This window comes from Humulus lupulus, chromosome 6, assembly GCF_963169125.1.
Source record: "Humulus lupulus chromosome 6, drHumLupu1.1, whole genome shotgun sequence".
In the NCBI taxonomy this organism is placed as follows: domain Eukaryota; kingdom Viridiplantae; phylum Streptophyta; class Magnoliopsida; order Rosales; family Cannabaceae; genus Humulus; species Humulus lupulus.
Window position 1 is genome coordinate 2,153,723 of NC_084798.1, and position 18,729 is coordinate 2,172,451.

Genomic DNA, 18,729 nt, shown 5'->3' on the forward strand with positions numbered 1-18,729 from the left:
AAAAGTAACTAACTAAACACTTTACTTCCCGCGCAAACCAGATTAACTACTAAACCCCCCATTTCTCTTCTGGTTAGGGTTTTCGAGCAACAATGGCTTCTTCTTCGTCTTCGGAGAAGGTGATTGAGATAGACGAAGAGCTCGAAGCAGACCAAGTCCACACAACCGATTACTTCTTCGACAGGATTGGAGAACCCGTCCCTCTCAAGCCTCCTCCCTTTAACTTCGATCTCAATTCCCTTCCTTCCCAACCCCTCGCCCTCTCCGAGCTCCACGGCCTCCTCTTCCTCGCTCACTCTTCTGGTTAGTATCTCTATCTTTTTCTCAATGCCAAATTCAACATCTATATTCGCTAATCATTCAATTTTGGTTTTTTTAGGGTTTTGCGTTGCAAGGACCAAGGATGTTATAGCTCTCGCCCTTGAAATTAAGGAAAAGGGAACTGCTGCTTCTTCTTCTATTCAGCAGTCCAGCCTTGTGGATGTTCCTCTTGGAGAAGTTCGTATTTTGGCGCTTTCTCACGACGAGTCCACTCTTGCCGCTACTGTTGGGGCTGACATTCATTTTTTCTCCGTCGATTTGCTTATTGCCGTTAAGGTTTGCAAGCTTCAGATATTGAAGCTCTTATAGATATTAGATATATTGTTCTCTGTGTATGAATTTTTTATTCTTCTGTTGCTTTATTTATATATTTTTTTTTGCAGGAACCAATACCAGCTTTCTCGTGCTCGGTGGACGAGTCAAGCTACGTTAAAGACTTGCGGTGGAGAAAAAAATCTGAGAATTCTTATCTGGTTCTTTCAAATACTGGGAGTCTCTATCGAGGAACTCTTGATGGTCCCATTAAACATGTCATGGACGACGTTGATGCTGGTACATTTTACTTTCTTACTCTTTCTTACTTATATATGCTGACCAAAGAGACTTGGAAGCTTATATTATTATCAAGCTATTTTTTTTTATTCATTGTTTGATATGAATGGTTCATTATCTTCTGGAACTCATATTTGGGACCTCTATGCATAGTCAGAATCTAAGTGTAGAATATTATCTCTATGATATGTTATTTATCAGTGGGCATAGCTGGGATATCCAAATTTGCAGAAAAAATTAGTATAGCGAGAAAACTAACACTGATATGAATTGAGAAGTAGCTGTTCTGACTGGAAGTTTGAATTTACAATTAAAAAAAAATTGTTGTAATATATGTTTACTCCTTATTTATTCCTTACAGAGGTTTTCTAATGCTAGCTCTAATATATGTTTGCCCGTAGTTGAGTGGAATGCGAAAGGAAATTATATTGCTTTGGCAAGAAAGGATATGCTTAACATCTTGTCATCTAAGTTTAAGGAAAAATCACACGTGGTACTTCCATTCAAGTCTTGGATTGGTGACTCTGATGCGGATTGCAATGTGAAAGGTGCATATTTATTTTTTCTTTGTATTTAACTTTCATATGTGATCATTGATATGCATTCAAAAGTGGTTTCCTTTATTATTGATTGTGCCATAATTTTCCTCTTTTTTCAATCAGTCACTTGACAGAACTACTGCTTTATTTTATTTTGTGAGTTTTCTTGGTATATTGTTAGAAAGAGTTTATGTGGATGATGATATTAAACTTCTGGAGATGAGTTGAACGTACTAGGAGGGGGAATCTAACTCTTAGAATTTCACCATGGGTTATGGTTCCTAAAATGTTTTATTCCTTTTGTTTGATAAATGTCTTGTATGAGATTAATTTTTGACATGTTTCCAATTAAAAAGTAGTTATTCCTGATAAAGAATATGCATGACTCGAGTCATGAAAAATGACCGATTTTCAGTGTGTCTTTCAATAGATTTTGTATAGCATATGCACTTTTGTAATACTTTGAGTATATTAAGGATATTTGATTTTGATATAAGCTTAAGAACCTGTAGTTGGGAAAATGATATGAAATGAGTGGAGTTGATTGTTTTCTAATTGTATTTTATATGGTTCCTCAACATTTTAGTATTCTCACTTGTTTGAACAAGTTTGATCTATACTAATATTTTGTCAAATTTTATTAAGCGCAATCATTAATTTCCTGTCTATGTTAAATCATAATTATTTTATGATTTTCAGCTGTATAACTCTAGTTAGTTGTTATATTTGTTACACTATTGATGTATAGCATACGGTTGTTAAATTGTTTTCAAGATATAAAGGGGAAGGCGCCTATGACACTGAAATATTTCTGTAATCATCAGTGGATTCTATCAGGTGGGTTCGTCCAGATAGCATCATATTAGGATGCTTTCAACTGGCGGAAGATGGAAGTGAAGAAAATTACTATGTACAAGTTATTAAAAGCAAGGGAGGGAAAATTTCTGATGTATGTATGCTTTAGCAATTCAGATTTTGTTTGGTAAATTTTAGCAAATTTCTGATGTGTATACACAAGCCTTCAAAATTTGACATGGGCTATTATATGGTCACGTGCTAGTCCACTGGTAATCATGGACATCCTTTTCTGAAAATCGTAAAACTCTTGGCTTGAAAGTACTCTAGGGCGTCAGACTCCCTGGAGAATCTTTTTTCATATACGTCTAAGTTTTGTTAGAATTGTAATTGTAGGAACTGCAGATTTGTTTTGGCAACTGCCAATACCTTTACACCCTGTATTCTTAAAAGTAGCACTGAACTACTGAAGTGTGTCTTGTTATCATGTTTATTTTAATTTTGTGGAACTTTTTTTGCAGGCCTCCAGCAAGTCAGTTGCCATATCTTTCTATGATTTGTTTTCGGGTGTTGTTGATGACATTCTGCCATTTGGAAGCGGACCTTATTTATTAATGAGCTATTTGGAGCAGTGGTATGTGCTTTTCATTCAAATTTCTGTGGTAGCTGTACCTTTGGCGTTTGTAAGAACTTGAGTGATAATTTTTTTTCATTGTTAGTTGGTGGGTCGGGAGATGCACACGAGAATAAGAAACTAGAACAAAGTCAGATGACAAGCACTTTATTTTCTGGTGTTTTGTTTTTGTTATGTTTTTGTCGCATTTTACTTTATGTGTTGTCTTTGATGATATCTTATCTTCTTTCCTTGTTATACTTATTTTTTATCTACTTCTGGTAGTTAGTAGATCACAAAGTGACATGGTAAGGGCAATGAGGAGAAAAATAGAAATTGAGTGGAAGTTTGAGTATTTGATCTATTAAGGGAAATTTTTGCAGTATTGTTTTCCGCACACATCACAGGATTTGTCTAAATGCCTGTAGAGCTGTTACTTTTGATAAATAGTATCTATATTGTTTTTAATATATTAATTTTCTAGATTATATATTCATCATGCATAGAAGGTTGTAGCTGTTTACATTTCTTTTCCTTTTCTCTTCTAATGTGATCACAGGGAATTTGCAATAGCTGCTAACAAGAAGAATACAGATCAACATGTAGTGTATCTTGGTTGGTCACTAGGAGAGGAAAAGAATGACATCGCTAATGTTGATATCCAACGAGATAACATGCTACCAAAGATTGGGCTTCAAGGTATTAATTTAATCTAGACTAGCTGTAGCAAGAAGGAACCATTTCATTTTTTTCTTTTCCTTTAAGTGCTTTGTTTCCTGTTATGCTCTGAATTTGGTTAATGATATTTAATCTAGGCTCATTAATGGACTATGTTTCAGAAAACGATGATGATAATTTGATACTGGGACTTTGCACTGATAAAGTTTCATGCTACGGAAAAGTTAAAGTTCAACTTGGAGCTGAGGAACAGAGAGAACTGTTGCCTTATTGCATTCTGCTGTGTCTTACACTAGAGGGAAAACTTGTTATGTTTCATGTTGCTAGGTACTTTCTATGTTTTTCTTCCTTCTACCTTGTAGTTCACAATGGATGTCATAGGTGGTACCTAAGTTGGTTTTTGGTGGTGATTGAGCAGCATTTTCTGCATGTCTATATTTATGTTATGTTAGACAATGATTTTTCTTTTCCTACAGTGTCAATGCTAATGCAGCTCAACCTGAGGTTCCCCTTTCTGATGAAGAAGGGGAAGCTAGTGGTGCAGTACCTGTAGAGGATGAAGTATCAGAACCTTCTATCAAACTGGAAGAACAGTTAGGGAAGGTCCCTATAAATCTTCAATTGCAGGATGTTGATAAAAAGGAACTTGATAAAGAAAAATACAGTGAGGTTCTTAACAAAACTAACACGAAGCCTCCTGATGTTACCGAATCATCAATCACTATTGCTGCTGATGAAATATCCCAGGAAACCCCCCATCCTTTGGTCAAGGGTTTTAGCATGACAGGGGCTGAAGCATTTTCAGGGTTTGAATATAATGCTGCTCAGACTTCTACTCAGGCACTTGCAGGGTTTGGATCTAGTGCTGCGCAAACATCTACTCAGGGATTTGCATCGGGTGCTGCTCAAACATCTACGCAGGGATTTGCAGGGTTTGGATCTGGCGTTGCTCAAACATCTACACAGGGCTTTGCAGGGTTCGGATCTGGCGCTGCTCAAACATCTACACAGGGTTTTGCAGGGTTCGGATCTGGCGCTGCTCAAACATCCTTACAGGGATTTGCAGGGTTTGGATCTGGTGCTGCTCAAACATCCACTCAAGCAATTACAGCGTTTGGAGCTGGTGCTACTCAAACTTCTACTCAAGCATTTGCAGGGTTTGGATCTAGTGCTGCTCAAACAGCTACTCAATCATTTTCAAGGTTTGGCCCTGGTGGTATTTCAGTTTCTGGAAAAATGTTAGCCGACTCTGCTGTCCAGTTAAATCGGAAGGAATTACACACTAGTGTTGAGATGGTCAAGGGGTCACCCATAAATGCTGGTTTGTTGAGAACTTCATCTCAATCATTGCCAAGTGTAAAATCCATCTCTCCCAAGGAAACTGATGCGAGTTCTCTAGTTGTACCTTCAAGCTATATTGAAAGTGATGGTTCTGAAAATGCTGGTCTTAATGCTAAAAATATTGCAATAAACATTCCTGGAAAACATGTCCATTTGAAGGAACCTGTGGGTACTTCTACATCATATAGTACTTCGGATAGGCTGTTTCAGAGTTCGGGACAGAGACCTATAACAACCCCTGGTAATATTGAGTCATTACCTTCCATTCGTGGGTCACATGTCTCATCACAGGAAAAGGCCATACATTCTGACTCTGCCAACCACAAGCATCTTCCAACCAAGGAGAATTATAGAAATCTGCACCAGTCGGGAATGCTGAATTCTGAACCAAATTTTTCAAAACAATTTGGCAATGTAATGAACATGTCTTATGATAATTTTCCTCTCACATGTTTCCTGGACATGATTTGATATTTCTTGGCTGTTCTTTTCTTTTGATTCTTTATTATGCTTGTTTCTAGTTTATTAAACTTGCATCATACTGTTTTTCTTTCTTTTATTTATTTGTTTTTCAAAAAATAAAGTCAAAGCAAAAAACAGAAGTTGGCCTTAGGATAGGTTTTATTGGATTTTAAGATATCTATCAAAGGTTGCTGTCAGCTGTTAGAATGTTTTTCCCCCTACTTGTAGCTTTTACAAATCTGATTTATTTTGAAAATAACTGATTGGAATTTTTGGCTTTCAAAAGATATAATTTGGGCAACTGTAAACAAAATGTTTTCACTCATTCTTTCCTAGCATCAAGATTGATCTGGTAATTGTTCCATTTCATATTTTCTTTCTTTGTTATGCTCTTTGTTCTATAGGGTGAAACTTTTCTTTCTTTTTGCCTCATACTGTTTATTACTCTTCCATTCAGATTAAAGATATGACCAAAGAGTTAGATATGCTTCTACAATCTATAGAGCAACCAGGTGGTTTCATAGATGCCTGTACAGTTTCACATAAGAGTTCAGTTGAGGCACTGGAGCAAGGAATACAGACTTTGTCCGACAAATGTAGTTTGTGGAAGGTGATGCCTTGTGCTGAATTCACAGTTAGTTATTTTCTGCAGTAAATTCATGTTTCTCAATTTGCTTGCTAATTGATACTTGTTCTGTAATTTTCTCTGATAAGGTGTCTAGAATTATTTTATGGCTGAATTATTTTTGAGAAATTTGCTATTTAATATAAGTTGTCTTTGGCTTTGCAGAGCATTATGGATGAGCGAGTTGGAGAGGTGCAGAATCTTCTTGATAAAACAGTACAAGGTATTTCTCTATCTGCAAATGTAACATGGCGCAAACTTAGTGCTTATTCATCTTCTGTTGTTTCAAAAACCATGTATATGATATGATGAATGCTGTGGTCTCTGTGGTTAGATTGATTGATTGCAAATCTCAACAGTTATTTGTGTTTCAAATATACACAGATCCATGAATGTGATGTTGAAGAATCATTGACTAGTAGATGCCAGTTTACTTTACTTTAGTTGCAAACATACCATGAAATTAAGTTTCTCTTTCTCCACGTGCACAAACCTCATGTGTCTGTGATGTATGCACTTGGTAACCTCAAAATAGTTGTTCCCTTCGGGATCTTTTAATGATGTTGATCTTGTGCCCAAACTAAACAAATGATGGTTTAACTGATCTAGTGTTGGCAAGGAAGGTATATATGGAGGGCATTGTCAAACAAGCATCTGATAGCCAATATTGGGACCTTTGGAATCGTCAAAAATTGAGTTCCGAACTTGAGCTAAAGCGGCGTCATATACTAAAATTGAATGAGGTAGTTCATGATCTTTGTTACTGGCAATGTGTTAGTTTAACCTAATATTTGACTAAATTATGTTATTCTTTTGTGATTGTGTTTTAGGAATTGACTAATCAGTTGATTGAACTGGAAAAGCATTTTAATAACATTGAACTAAACAAATTTGGGGAAAATGGTGGAGTTCACGTGGGTAAGAGATCTACTCAGAGCAGATATGGACCTTCAAGGTATGTTAGACTGAGATGTATTATCTCTTGAAATACCTTCATGTCATTTAAGCAAAGTTTTCCTTTTGATTCATTGTGGTATATTTTTTTCCTTTTGATTTATTGTGGTATAGTTTAGTTTTTGGGTACCAATTGCCACTAATTTTCACTTTAACTCATTGAGGAGAAACTAGCTGGTATTTTAATTTTTCTCAACGTTATATCTTTGCAGACAGGTTCAATCCTACCATATTTTACATAACACAATGAGCTCACAGTTAGCTGCTGCAGAGAAACTTTCCGAGTGTCTTTCAAAACAAATGGCAACTTTGAATATAGAATCACCTTCGTCAAAGCAAAAGAATGTCAAAAAAGAGTTGTTTGAATCCATAGGGATTCCTTATGATGCCTCCTTCAGTTCTCCGAGTGCCACAAAAGCTAGTAGTATCCATTCAAATAGTAAAGTCTTACTTTCTGGTTCTACTGCTGCTAAAGTCAAGTCAAAGGGAAAATCAAGCGCCTTGAAGAGTTATGGACAGGAGACTGCAAGGAGGAGAAGAGACTCTCTGGACCGGGTAATGTTTCTAATAACTGTTACTGCATTTTTGTTTCCCCCGTAGAATTATGATCTTCCTCCGGCATGAACTCATATAGGAGTATCTATTTTCAGTTTCAAAGGCAGAATTTGGCCATTATATCCAGCTTTTTATACATTGTATCTACCTTAATATTTCATTTTAAATTGTCCAAGTAATTTAATGTCTCCAAATATATGATCCAAGTCATTGTTGCTGCACCTGAATGATTCACATTAGTTAGGGGGGTGAGAATCACCTCTGGGTAGAATTGTACTACCCAGAGGGTCTCTGAAAAGATACTGTCTGTTAAAGAATAAGTAAGGTTTAATAAATTATTTGCTTATGGTAATATTTCTTTTTTTCTTTGATCTTGATCAGAGTTGGGCCAGTTTTGACCCTCCAAAAACAACTGTAAAGAGACTTCTTTTGCAAGAAAGCAAGCCAAGTGTGCCTACAGATAAACAAATATTTAATTCTCGCATGCTAGAGAGAACAGCAGTAGCTCGCTCAAGGGATCATGCTTCTTCAACTTTCTCTCTGTCGCAAAACAGAGGTGAGCCATGAGAAAGTGCAAATTATAGAATCGAATTTTACTGATTTTGTTGCCTGAAAAGGTTGGCTGATTATTGCTTTTCCATGAATATAACCAGCTGGAAATCTAGGTGAACCTGTGAAACAGGCTGATCAAGAAACTCCATTTGCAAGTGATCGTCTGCAGTTGAACTTTTCAGGGATGAAGTCTCCTACATTGCAAAGAAACCTTATGTCGTCAGCATCTCAATCGGGTTCTGTAGCAGGCCAACAGTTCATGAGAGATTCTAGCAATAAAACTGCTGAAAAACTAGGTAGTGGCATAAGTATTTTTGAGAAGTCTGATGCAGTCGCAGTGAAGGAGAACAAAACCTTTATGAAATCTGACACCGACCAGAATCCAAAACCATCAGTGCCTGCAATGTTCCCCAGTCAATCCCCCATGTTTGTAAAGAAAACTACCGAAGAAAATTCTAGTAAAGAGACTGCATCTAGTTTGATGGTAGACAGTGCAAAGAATTCACCTTCAACCATTAGTTTGTTTTCTGATTCCAAGGGGAAGCTTGATTCTCCATTCTCTCGTGCATCTTTTCCAGGAGTACAGAGTTTACCAAAAACAGTTGTACAGCCTGATTCTGCACTAGGCAGAAGTCAACCTAGTGAAAAAGTTCTCTCTCCTCTGACATCCTCAGTATCACTTTCAGCTCCTATGTCTTCCTCGTTTTCAACATCTTCAGCTCCCCCGTCTTCATTATCTCTTACATCCTCAACTGATCAAACTTCACCATTTTCTATCAGCAAATCTTGGACCAATTCGAATAGCAATGCAAATGCAAGTCAAGCTAGTTCAACATCTTCGACATTAGCTTTTCCTTCTCCAGTTCTACCTTCAGGTTCTTTTGAGGCTCCCAAGTCACCGACACCCCCATCTTTCACACCACCAACCATATCCTTGAATTCAGAGACTCCCAAGACAGAACTGAAGAGTTCTTCAAAAGCAGATACTGACACTCCTACTCAAGCATCGGCTGTGCCGCATGGTGAGCTAGACACAAAGCCTAAACCTTCAGTGTCATCTAACCAAGTACCAGCCATCCTGCCTGGCCCTTCCAAAGGTCAATTTGATTTGAATATTACACCTTTAGCATCAACCACCCCTAGAGTTGAAAATACAGCAGCATCAGCCACAGCCACTCCTAAAATTGAAACTGCGATGGCACCAGCACCAGCCACAGCCACTCCTAAAATTGAAACTACAATGGCATTGACACCAGCACCAGCACTGGCATCTGCGAGCCAACCAAGTTTCAATAGTGCTGCTAGTCCCGCACCTAATATGGCATTGAAGAACGTGGCAGAACAGCCGGCTTCTCTACCTGCTATGTTCCAAGCACAAACTCCAACGTCTGGGGTTGTTAGCACTGGAAATGGTAATGATAATGAAGATGACATGGACGAGGAAGCTCCAGAGTTGAGTAACGCTGCTCAACTTAGTTTGGGAAGCCTTGGTGGTTTTGGTCTTGGCTCTTCTCCCAATCCCTCCGCTCCTAAACCTAATCCATTTGGTGCTTCATTCGGTAACCCAACAGCAAATGTTGCAAGTTCTCCTTTCTCCATGAGTGTTCCTAGTGGAGAGCTTTTTCGGCCTGCATCATTTAGCTTTCAATCTCCACAACCTACACAAGCATCTCCGCCTGCAAACTCAGGTGCATTCTCTGGTGGATTTGGCAATGGGACAACTGCTCAAGCTCCCGCAAGTGGCTTTGGGCAGGCATCTCAAATCGGACAAGGGCAGCAAGCATTGGGATCAGTTCTTGGCTCTTTTGGGCAGTCAAGACAGATTGGCACTGGTTTACCAGGAACTGGTTTTGGATCCCCAAGTGGTTTCGGCAGTGGATTTGCAGCAGCTTCCGGTTCTTCTGGTGGTTTCTCAAATGCTGTTGGTGGGTTCGCTAGTATGGCTTCAAGTGGTAGCGGGTTTTCTAGCTTGGCTGCAGGTGCTAGTGGATTTGGTAATGCAGCAGCTTCTGGAGGTGGTGGATTTGCTGCGGCAGCTTCTGCTGGTAGGGGATTTGCTCCAGCAGCTTCGCCAAGTGTTGGTTTTGGAGGAGCACCTCCAAGCGGTAAGTTTCCTATACCGGTTTGTTTTTTCATTGTTTTTTCCTATACGTTTACTTCAGCCTCATTGTTTTTTCATATTATTACTGATTTTTGCTGATATTCTATGGTACAAATGATGTGTTAGGTGGTGGATTTGGAGCTTTCGGCAACAAACAAGGAAGTGGTGGCTTTTCAGCTTTTGGTAGCAATGCAGCAGCTAGTGGAAAACCCCCTGAGCTTTTCACACAAATGAGAAAATAAATTGCTATTTCAATTGAATTTTGAGCATTTCACACAAATGAGAAAATAAATTGCTATTTCAATTGAATTTTGGGCATTTCACACAAAATGAGAAAGTAAATTGTTAGCAAGTTCATAACAATCATATTTGGATTGAATTTTGTTTAATGTAATATATATGGTGATCTCTCCCCAATTTCCAGGGCTTTTTATTTCTTCTTTATTCTCTAAATGGATAATTATAAGAATTTCCAAACTGATGTTGGTAGTTTTTAATCGTAAAATAAAAGCACACTTCGTAGAGTTTCTCTTTCTGGCATCAAATTCATTGCTTTGCATGGTTTTTGATAAATTTTTATGTTCAATAGTACAAGTTACTAAATTGATTTAAGTTTGGATGAACAAGGACCTTATCAAGATAAATAATATATCGCAACTTCAAAAATAAAAGTTTTGCTCTCTATGCCTGAAATGCCAAACCAAACCTTGGTGTGGTTTTCTTGCAATTGCCTCATATTCGTCCTAATAATCATAGTTTATTTGGCTTTCCATTGATATTATTACTTTGAATCAGTAATGTAGGTTATACTGTTCTTTCATCTGTCACAAAAAAATATGAGTAACTTCTCTATAAAATTCTTTTAATACAATAATTTGCATTATTTTGTTTCATATACTATTTTACGCTTAACCATGAAAATAATGGTCTTGAGAACATATCAGTCATAATACCCATACAGCAGTTGGTGTATAAAATTTGTCATAATAACATAATTAATTGGCATAAATGTTAGCTGAAATATTATTCCATTCTTGCTTTATAAAAATTGTTTTGGTTTTCTCATACAAAAACACTGTTACCAAACAAAACCAACACAGATTTGAGAAAAGGGTCAAGAATGAGCACCACCCTACCACTTTTTTCTTTTCTTTTTTCTCATCACACTGAAACTCCCAACTCAGAAATCTTCATGATCCGTTTGTTTAGATCGGTCCTCTGCCTTCTTAAATGCGATAACATAGACGCAACCTGATTAAAAAAAAAGAAACATAGAAAGAGTTAGACCAAACTTACAAACTCATTCACAACTAGAAGGAAAACGAAGATAAAGCTCGACTTGCCTCTGCTCGAAGTCTTAAAGCCTCCCTACCAGGGGTTTCCCGCAGGCCATCCATTAAATCTGTGGAAAAGTTAACATGGTTACATCAGGTGGATCACTATAGTGCAAGCAAAAATCACAATACCACAGAGTGACATATTCGGATACATTACTATACCTGCAGCTTGAGTCTCAACTTTGTAAACAGATTTTGCAAGACGGTGAATATGATTTCCAGTTTTCCTACATTAATAACAAGGATTAATCAGATATAATAAATCTTACAATAGGATAGATATAAGAGTTGTAAGAGTTCTTGAGTCAAATCTACGTAAGCTCGGTGTAGCCATATTTCATGTCCTTTTCAGCAAGAGCCGCCCGCTCAAGTAGTTTCCTACTTTCATTTTTCATCACATCGACTGAAAGGCTTAGCTCCTTCACATTCTTCTCCGCTCTAACAAATTTTGCCTGAATTAAATTTGTGTGGGAATGAGAGCAAAGTTGAAGATTTATTAATGAAGATGTAAGAATGTAACATTTATCACATAACAAGCATGTGAAAATTAGTCAAGTTTGGTTCCTATGAACTAGAGTATTTAAAACATTAGCTGTTTCATTGATCTTGTGAAACCCCAACAAACCACCAATTTTCAATGATAATTTCATTTCTTAGCTTTCCATAATTGTTTCAATATGCAAATTTCTCTACTTTTTTCTAAAGTGAATAGACTTACAAATGGATTTACACTCACTTAAAAACAACATGAGGTTTCAAAATCATAAATGAACTACCTCCTCACTTCGCAGTCGGCCCAATGTATGACGAAACAAGAACCTTCTAGGTCCTGTCAAGTGTTGACAACAAAAATCTTTTAAGTACAACCCAAAATGAATCAATAGCTTAGCCAACAAAAATGCAGAGGCAGGGAAAGGATAAGACTCTAATAGCCCAACTCAGAACAAACATATATGGAAGGTTAAACTTATAGTTAGCGCTATGATGCTTAGCACATCGATCTAAGAAACAAGACAAAAAATCAACAATAAGTGAAAATGGCTGGACTACTCTTCTATTACTCAAATCTCAAACAACAGAAAGACAAAGCAACAGCAAGAATTTGAAGGGCTTGGTTCTCTCCCAAAGAGCAAAATCTCTAACACAATAAAAAAGTCTCCATAACCATTTCTCTCGACGATTCCTATGCCTATAACTAGTTCCACAAAAACCAAGACCACTACAACCCTGTCAAACCACTGCTAACAATCTAACAAAATTACCCCTAATGTTTAGTTAGCAAATGACCAACTCGGCGTCTATCATCCTCAACCAAATCTACAAAGAAAATGCACTAATTAAGAACAGTGATTTCACATCATTGGCCTGCAAATTCTCTCAGACTTATGTATATCGTTATAGGCATTAGATGCATTGAAACTTAAACAAAGAAAAGGACAATACTGTTAACTAATAGACAATTAGAAAAAAATGTAGTAAAATTTAGGTGAATTAAATATGATACTAAAAAACAGTTTTTCCATCAATCTATAATCTAAGTTCAGCTACCCTACTCAAGAGGGGTAGCTCAAATGCTCAGGCATGGAGAGTTTTGTAAAATTGATTATACTGAAAATATTTGTTAGCAAACTAATTTTTCAAAAAAAATTCCTTTTCACTCTGAAATTGCACTAAGCCATCCTAAAGAGACCTTAAATTTACACTAAGAAACACTTGGGGTACCTCAATGTAAATTTTATGAGGTTATTTGGCAAATTTCCCACACTTTTTATGTTGCTAGTTAATCAAACTCCTGGGGGTGTGGTTTGTGGTTTTCTTCCACTGGAGGTTGGAGTCCCTCCTGATTATCTACAAAGCAATTTATATAATTTCTTTGTCCCCAAAATATTGTAGGGTTAGATGGGAGCCTAGTTTGGTTAAGTCAAAGACTAATAATTTTTCCAGCAATTCATTACATAAGAAGTTGAGCTTGAGCATAATAAGTGAAAGTGTAGTTTTTCCCTTTCCAGCCAAGAAAAGCAAAAGATTGAATTTTGAAGAGAATATACCAGGTAGAAGAAAGAGGGCAGCAGCAACACCAACCCCAATAGTGGCAGCTGGGTGATCCCTAGTACTCTTCAACTCCTCTGCAACAAAGAGAAAGCCCAATTAGCCATAGTTCCCAGAAATTGAAGAATGGAATCAATCAAGTAAGGACATTAACACACGTTCAATTGAATTGAAGAAAGTGTCTTCATAAGCTCTGTACTGGGATTTGGCATCAACTAGTAATCCCTGCTATCAATGATCAAACAAACAAAGAAACGAACCATATCATTATCACTATCAATCAATAAAATTTTAAAAAGAGAAGAACTTGAGAGAGAGTAAGGTGCCTGGAGATTGCGGAAATGAGCGGAAGAGTTGTGTTGGAGAGAACGGGCGGAGCGAATAGCTGAATCGGTGGAGCTGAGAACCGTACGCTGTAGATCGTCGGCCATTGATGCTATTGTTGATGTGGTTGAACCATTATTCTTCTCCACAGATTCACCTTCGCCGCCTACTGAGGACGATTCCGTCGCCATTTTTTCTTCTCTCTCTCCCTCTAAGACTGTACCAATATGAATATACAATTTTATTATTATTGTTTAAAATTCATTAATTATTTCAATATTTATCATAATTAAAATAAATAAATAAAAGCTATAAAAAATCATAAATAGATATGCAAAAATTATCTATTCCAACTAGAACTGAAGACCGAAAATTAAATATACAATTATGATTGGTTTTGAAAATCTAAATTGGATCGAATTGTTTTTTTTTAGATGATATATGTAAAAATCTAATAAAATTAAACTGATACAATTGTATATATATTTTAACAATATTTATTTATTTAGGATTATGCTATAAAAAATCATAAAGAGGTGTGCATAAATTATCCAATCCAATTAGAATCGAACGCCGAAAATTAAATATACAATTATGATTGGATGGGATCAAAATACAAATTGGATCGAATTGGTTGTTAGATGATATATGTAAAAATCTAATAAAATCGAATCGATCTAATTATATATATATTTAAAATATATTTATTTATTTAGTATTATGCTATTGTCTTTGAGTATATGGTATAAGCAATGGGATTGTAGACAATAGTATATATGCATCAACTATTTTTAATTTCTAATGTGTCTCACAATGTCATGAATTTAATGAAAAAAAACAAACTATCACTTATATTTATAAGATAAAAAAATAATATATGTCTTTATTATTTTTAAATAAATATGATTTAATTATTTAAATTATCATAAAATATCTTTAAAATATCATATTTCAATTAATTTTTTGTTTGTTTAAGTTTATGTTTGTTCTAGTTTTTGAATTTGGCAGTGATAAAAAAATATTATATATTATATATTTAATATAATATTAAATTTAAGTTTAATTAGATTTTATTTAAGTTATAAAATATATGTTTTTATTATTTTTAAATAATTATCATTGTAAAATATCTAAAAAAAATATCATATTTTAATTTGTTTAATTATTCATTTATTTAATTTTATTTAAGTTTAGGTCATATTTACAATATACTGTTAAATATAAGAATATTCCGTTAAAATTAATAGAAAAAAATAAAAAATCGTTAAAATAAAAAATTTCCATTATCTACACACTTTTTATATAGAAAATATTTTTACTTATGTTTTATTATGACTATTATAATTTAATTAATTTATTATATTTTATTTTTTGAAACTAAAATTAAAATTATAACTAAAAATAATTTTGAGTAAAAAGTGCCATATAAGATTTTTTTTTTTTTTTAAATATTGGATTAAAAATAACTAAAAAAACATAGAACTTATTGAATTTTTTTTTTTTTTTGAGCAAATGAAATAAAAGATTAATTTTGGTAGATTTTATCAAATAAATATAATCACGTAAAATAAAAATAGTAATTTTTAATTTATTATTTTAATAAAATTTTAATTTATTATATTTAACAAATTAAAATATAAAAAAATATTCATTTTTTTTAACTAACAAACCGTTTGTTGACTTTTGTCGTGTATATATATATATATATAAAAAAAAAAATTTCTTCAAATTTTGTCACAGTTTAAAAAAAAACTCAATCCCCGCATAGCTACGGCTTTTGTTTTTGTTTTAAAAAGCTGCCGTAATTACGTATTAATTCTAAGTTTTTTTTATTATTATTTAATTATTAATAGGACTGAAAATTCTTGATAGTATTAATTCAAGTTGTCAGAAAATTATGGTAAAATCCAAAAAATCCTTCCAAGTTTCGATTCTTTATTTGAAAATGACAGCAATATTTTACTTAAAAAAAAGGTGTGTATAGGAGAATTCGAAAGATAATAAAATAATTAAAAGTAGAAATAATTTATGATTGGATTCATTAAGCTAATATAAAGGCAAAGTAGAAATCATAATTGTAAGATGATAATTTTTTTTTTTTGATATTTTACCATGTATATTTTTTCTTCAGATTTTGTAAAAACAGCAGAATTGTGTATTTATAAAAGAAAAAAACAAATAAGTTGAAATAATGTGTCATCAAAATAGGTTATTTTTAAAGAGAATTTACTCATTTGGTATCTTATATTTTTGCAAATTATCATTTTTGTACTATCTGTTTTTAATAATGCTCATATGGTACTCTGTATTTTAAAATTATATATATTTGATACCCTAGACTCAGATTTGATAGATAAAATTTTGTCAATATGATCAAACTGTCATCAGTTATATGTAATTAAATAATTAAATTTAAATTTAGAACTTACATAATTGACAATAGTTGATTAAATTGGTAAAATTTTATTAATTAAATTTGAGTAAGGGTACCAAATATGTACGATTTTAAAATAGTGGGTACCATATGAACATTATTGAAAACAGATGGTGCCAAAATGATACTTTGCAAAAACAATGGGTACCAAATAGTTACCTACCAATTTTTAAATTGCAAAACATATGAAACTTAAGACAATTGACTAATTAGTCAAGATGTGCTGATGATAAAATTTAATCATTTTAGCAATGGGTCTCGTTTTAATATAAAATATTGAAATATATACATTGGAATACAATTTTAAATCCATTTAAAAAAATATAATTTTAAATATATATTCAATTATTAATGTAAATTTTGTTGAAATTCCATGATTTTGTTGTTAAGAGAATACCTTTCCTTATTTGATATATTTTATGATAAGTTGGCAAAGATAATTAGCCAACTATGTTGATTTCTTTTGAGAATTTTATGTTCCTAATTTAGTGTTGTATTCTTTTCATTCCAATGAATAATAAAAAATAATTACGGCAGCTTTTTTTTACAAAAAATAATAATAAAACAAAAGTCATAACTATGCAAGCGTACCGAACGCCCGCATAGCATATACTCCTTATAAATTTATATATATAAGGAGTATATGTTATACCACTTTTGTTTTATATAAATTTATAAAGAGTATATTTATAGGGAGTATATTTATAAATTTATATATATATATATGCTCCCTGTATAAATTTATATAAGTTTATATAAGGAGTTTGTATAGATAGTATATTTATATATATATAAATTTATATAGATTTATAAGAAGTATATTTCCTATAAATTTATATATATATATATACTCCCTGTAGATTTATATAAATATACTCCCTGTAAATTTATATAAAACAAAGCCGCATAGCATATACTCCCTATATATATATATAAATATACTCCTTATATTTACGTAACATTTATGGCACTTGCAACCCAATATTTATGGTAAGTTACTTAAAATATGTTATAACCTGGCCAAACTAACCAATATAATATATACTAATATGATATATATACATAAACTAATAACTTTAGATATATAATTTGTATATATACACATATATTCATATATATATATATAGAGAGAGAGAGAGTGTGAGACAGAGAGATTGAATACCTTGAAACTTGAATTATTGATTATTATTCACTTGACTAATTGAAAGCCAAGTCATGAAGCTAAATAATTTCTTAATCAAATTAATATTATATTTATATGTATTGATATTTTTATTTGTTAAGATATTTTGGTTTTGAATTTGAAAATTTTTACGTTTTAATAGCTCTTTAAATAAAATTTTAATCAAATTAATATCATGTGTATATATATTGATGTGTACATTTATTGATATTTTTAATTGTTAATATATTTTGGTTTGAAATTTAAATTTTTTTATCTTTTTTTTTTTATTTTTTTTAAAAGTTAGATATTTAAGTATTAATTAATAGCTATTTACGTTTTTTTATCTATAGATATATGCTATTTTTAAAACACATATATCTAAAATAAAAAAATATTTACGTAAAATACATTACTTCATTAATTTATAAAATACATTTCTTTGAATGTATTAATTTATATATAGGCGTAGTTAGTAGTTAAGTTTTTTTTTATTACTATATTTTTTAAATGTGTAAAATAGATAGAGTAAATAATATATCTTGTAAATATCTTATTTAAATTTAAAAAATATGTAACTACATAATTTTTAAAACATGTATGGTACATTTTTTTTTTAAATTACTACATTATTATAATTTATAAAATGAATAAAAAATTAGATTAAAGGAGAAAATAAATAGAGTGCTTTGGAGTAATTTTAGTTTTTTAAACAATTAAAATAGATAGAGTAAATAGTAATATCTTGTAAATATCTTATTTAATTTTTTTTTTAAAAAGATGTAACTACTTATATTTTTTTTAAATTACTATATTATTATAATCTATAAGATGAATAAAAAATTAGATCAAAGGAGAAAATAGATAAAGTGTTTTGGAGCAATTTTAGTTTTTTAAATGTGTAAAACAGATATAGTTTGTTATACCTAGATTTCGAGCTTTGAATTGTGATCTCGAAAGTTGGATTTGTCAGGTGTGAGCTCGCGATATCTAGAAGACGTGTTTGCAACCTAGGCGCCGATCCTACAAAGCAAGTGGCAACTTCGAAGATAGGTAACCTCGAAGTCCTTACAAGCTCGAAAGACAGACATCGAAATACGTCTATTCTCGAGTGGCTTCGGATTAGGGGTTCCGAGCCTCGAAACTGCATGATCTCGGGGAAAATATTACAACTCGAAAGTCAATCAGAGATCTGGGCTGGTACAGTGCTGGCGATGTTGATTACTAACTTCGAACATCTTAATGAGTCATTTGGAGAGATGCAGTCTACATTTATTGTTGTAAATTTCCTATAATAAAGAGATATTTATTATTCAGTTATACGCCCCTGGTCTG

At 33.2% G+C, this 18,729-nt stretch overlaps 2 protein-coding genes across 3 annotated transcripts; one reads left to right on the forward strand and one right to left on the reverse strand.

Annotated features, from left to right (window-relative positions):
• Positions 1 to 39: 39 nt before the first annotated feature.
• Positions 40 to 10,612, forward strand: LOC133781367 (nuclear pore complex protein NUP214). 2 transcript variants are annotated; one of them, XM_062220339.1, is made up of 17 exons: positions 40 to 303; positions 380 to 597; positions 705 to 873; positions 1,275 to 1,421; positions 2,237 to 2,361; positions 2,729 to 2,841; positions 3,380 to 3,519; positions 3,660 to 3,825; positions 3,975 to 5,253; positions 5,759 to 5,911; positions 6,092 to 6,149; positions 6,536 to 6,669; positions 6,757 to 6,881; positions 7,093 to 7,435; positions 7,817 to 7,991; positions 8,089 to 10,092; positions 10,215 to 10,612. In XM_062220339.1, the coding sequence occupies exons 1-17, from the start codon at positions 93 to 95 to the stop codon at positions 10,328 to 10,330; spliced, it is 5,676 nt and encodes a 1,891-aa protein (XP_062076323.1). In that variant the 5' UTR covers positions 40 to 92; the 3' UTR covers positions 10,331 to 10,612. The 2 variants fall into 2 exon arrangements, with proteins under 2 accessions (XP_062076323.1, XP_062076324.1); XM_062220340.1 differs by lacking the exons at positions 40 to 303; positions 380 to 597; positions 705 to 873; positions 2,237 to 2,361 and having other exon boundaries at positions 1,283 to 1,421.
• A 475-nt stretch (positions 10,613 to 11,087) lies between these two features.
• LOC133781368 (RGS1-HXK1-interacting protein 1) lies at positions 11,088 to 14,028 on the reverse strand. The gene is made up of 8 exons (XM_062220341.1): positions 13,801 to 14,028; positions 13,633 to 13,699; positions 13,474 to 13,551; positions 12,202 to 12,254; positions 11,741 to 11,877; positions 11,588 to 11,652; positions 11,432 to 11,490; positions 11,088 to 11,339 (listed from the first exon to the last, which is right to left on the reverse strand). The coding sequence occupies exons 1-8, from the start codon at positions 13,987 to 13,989 to the stop codon at positions 11,250 to 11,252; spliced, it is 738 nt and encodes a 245-aa protein (XP_062076325.1). The 5' UTR covers positions 13,990 to 14,028; the 3' UTR covers positions 11,088 to 11,249.
• Positions 14,029 to 18,729: the final 4,701 nt, after the last annotated feature.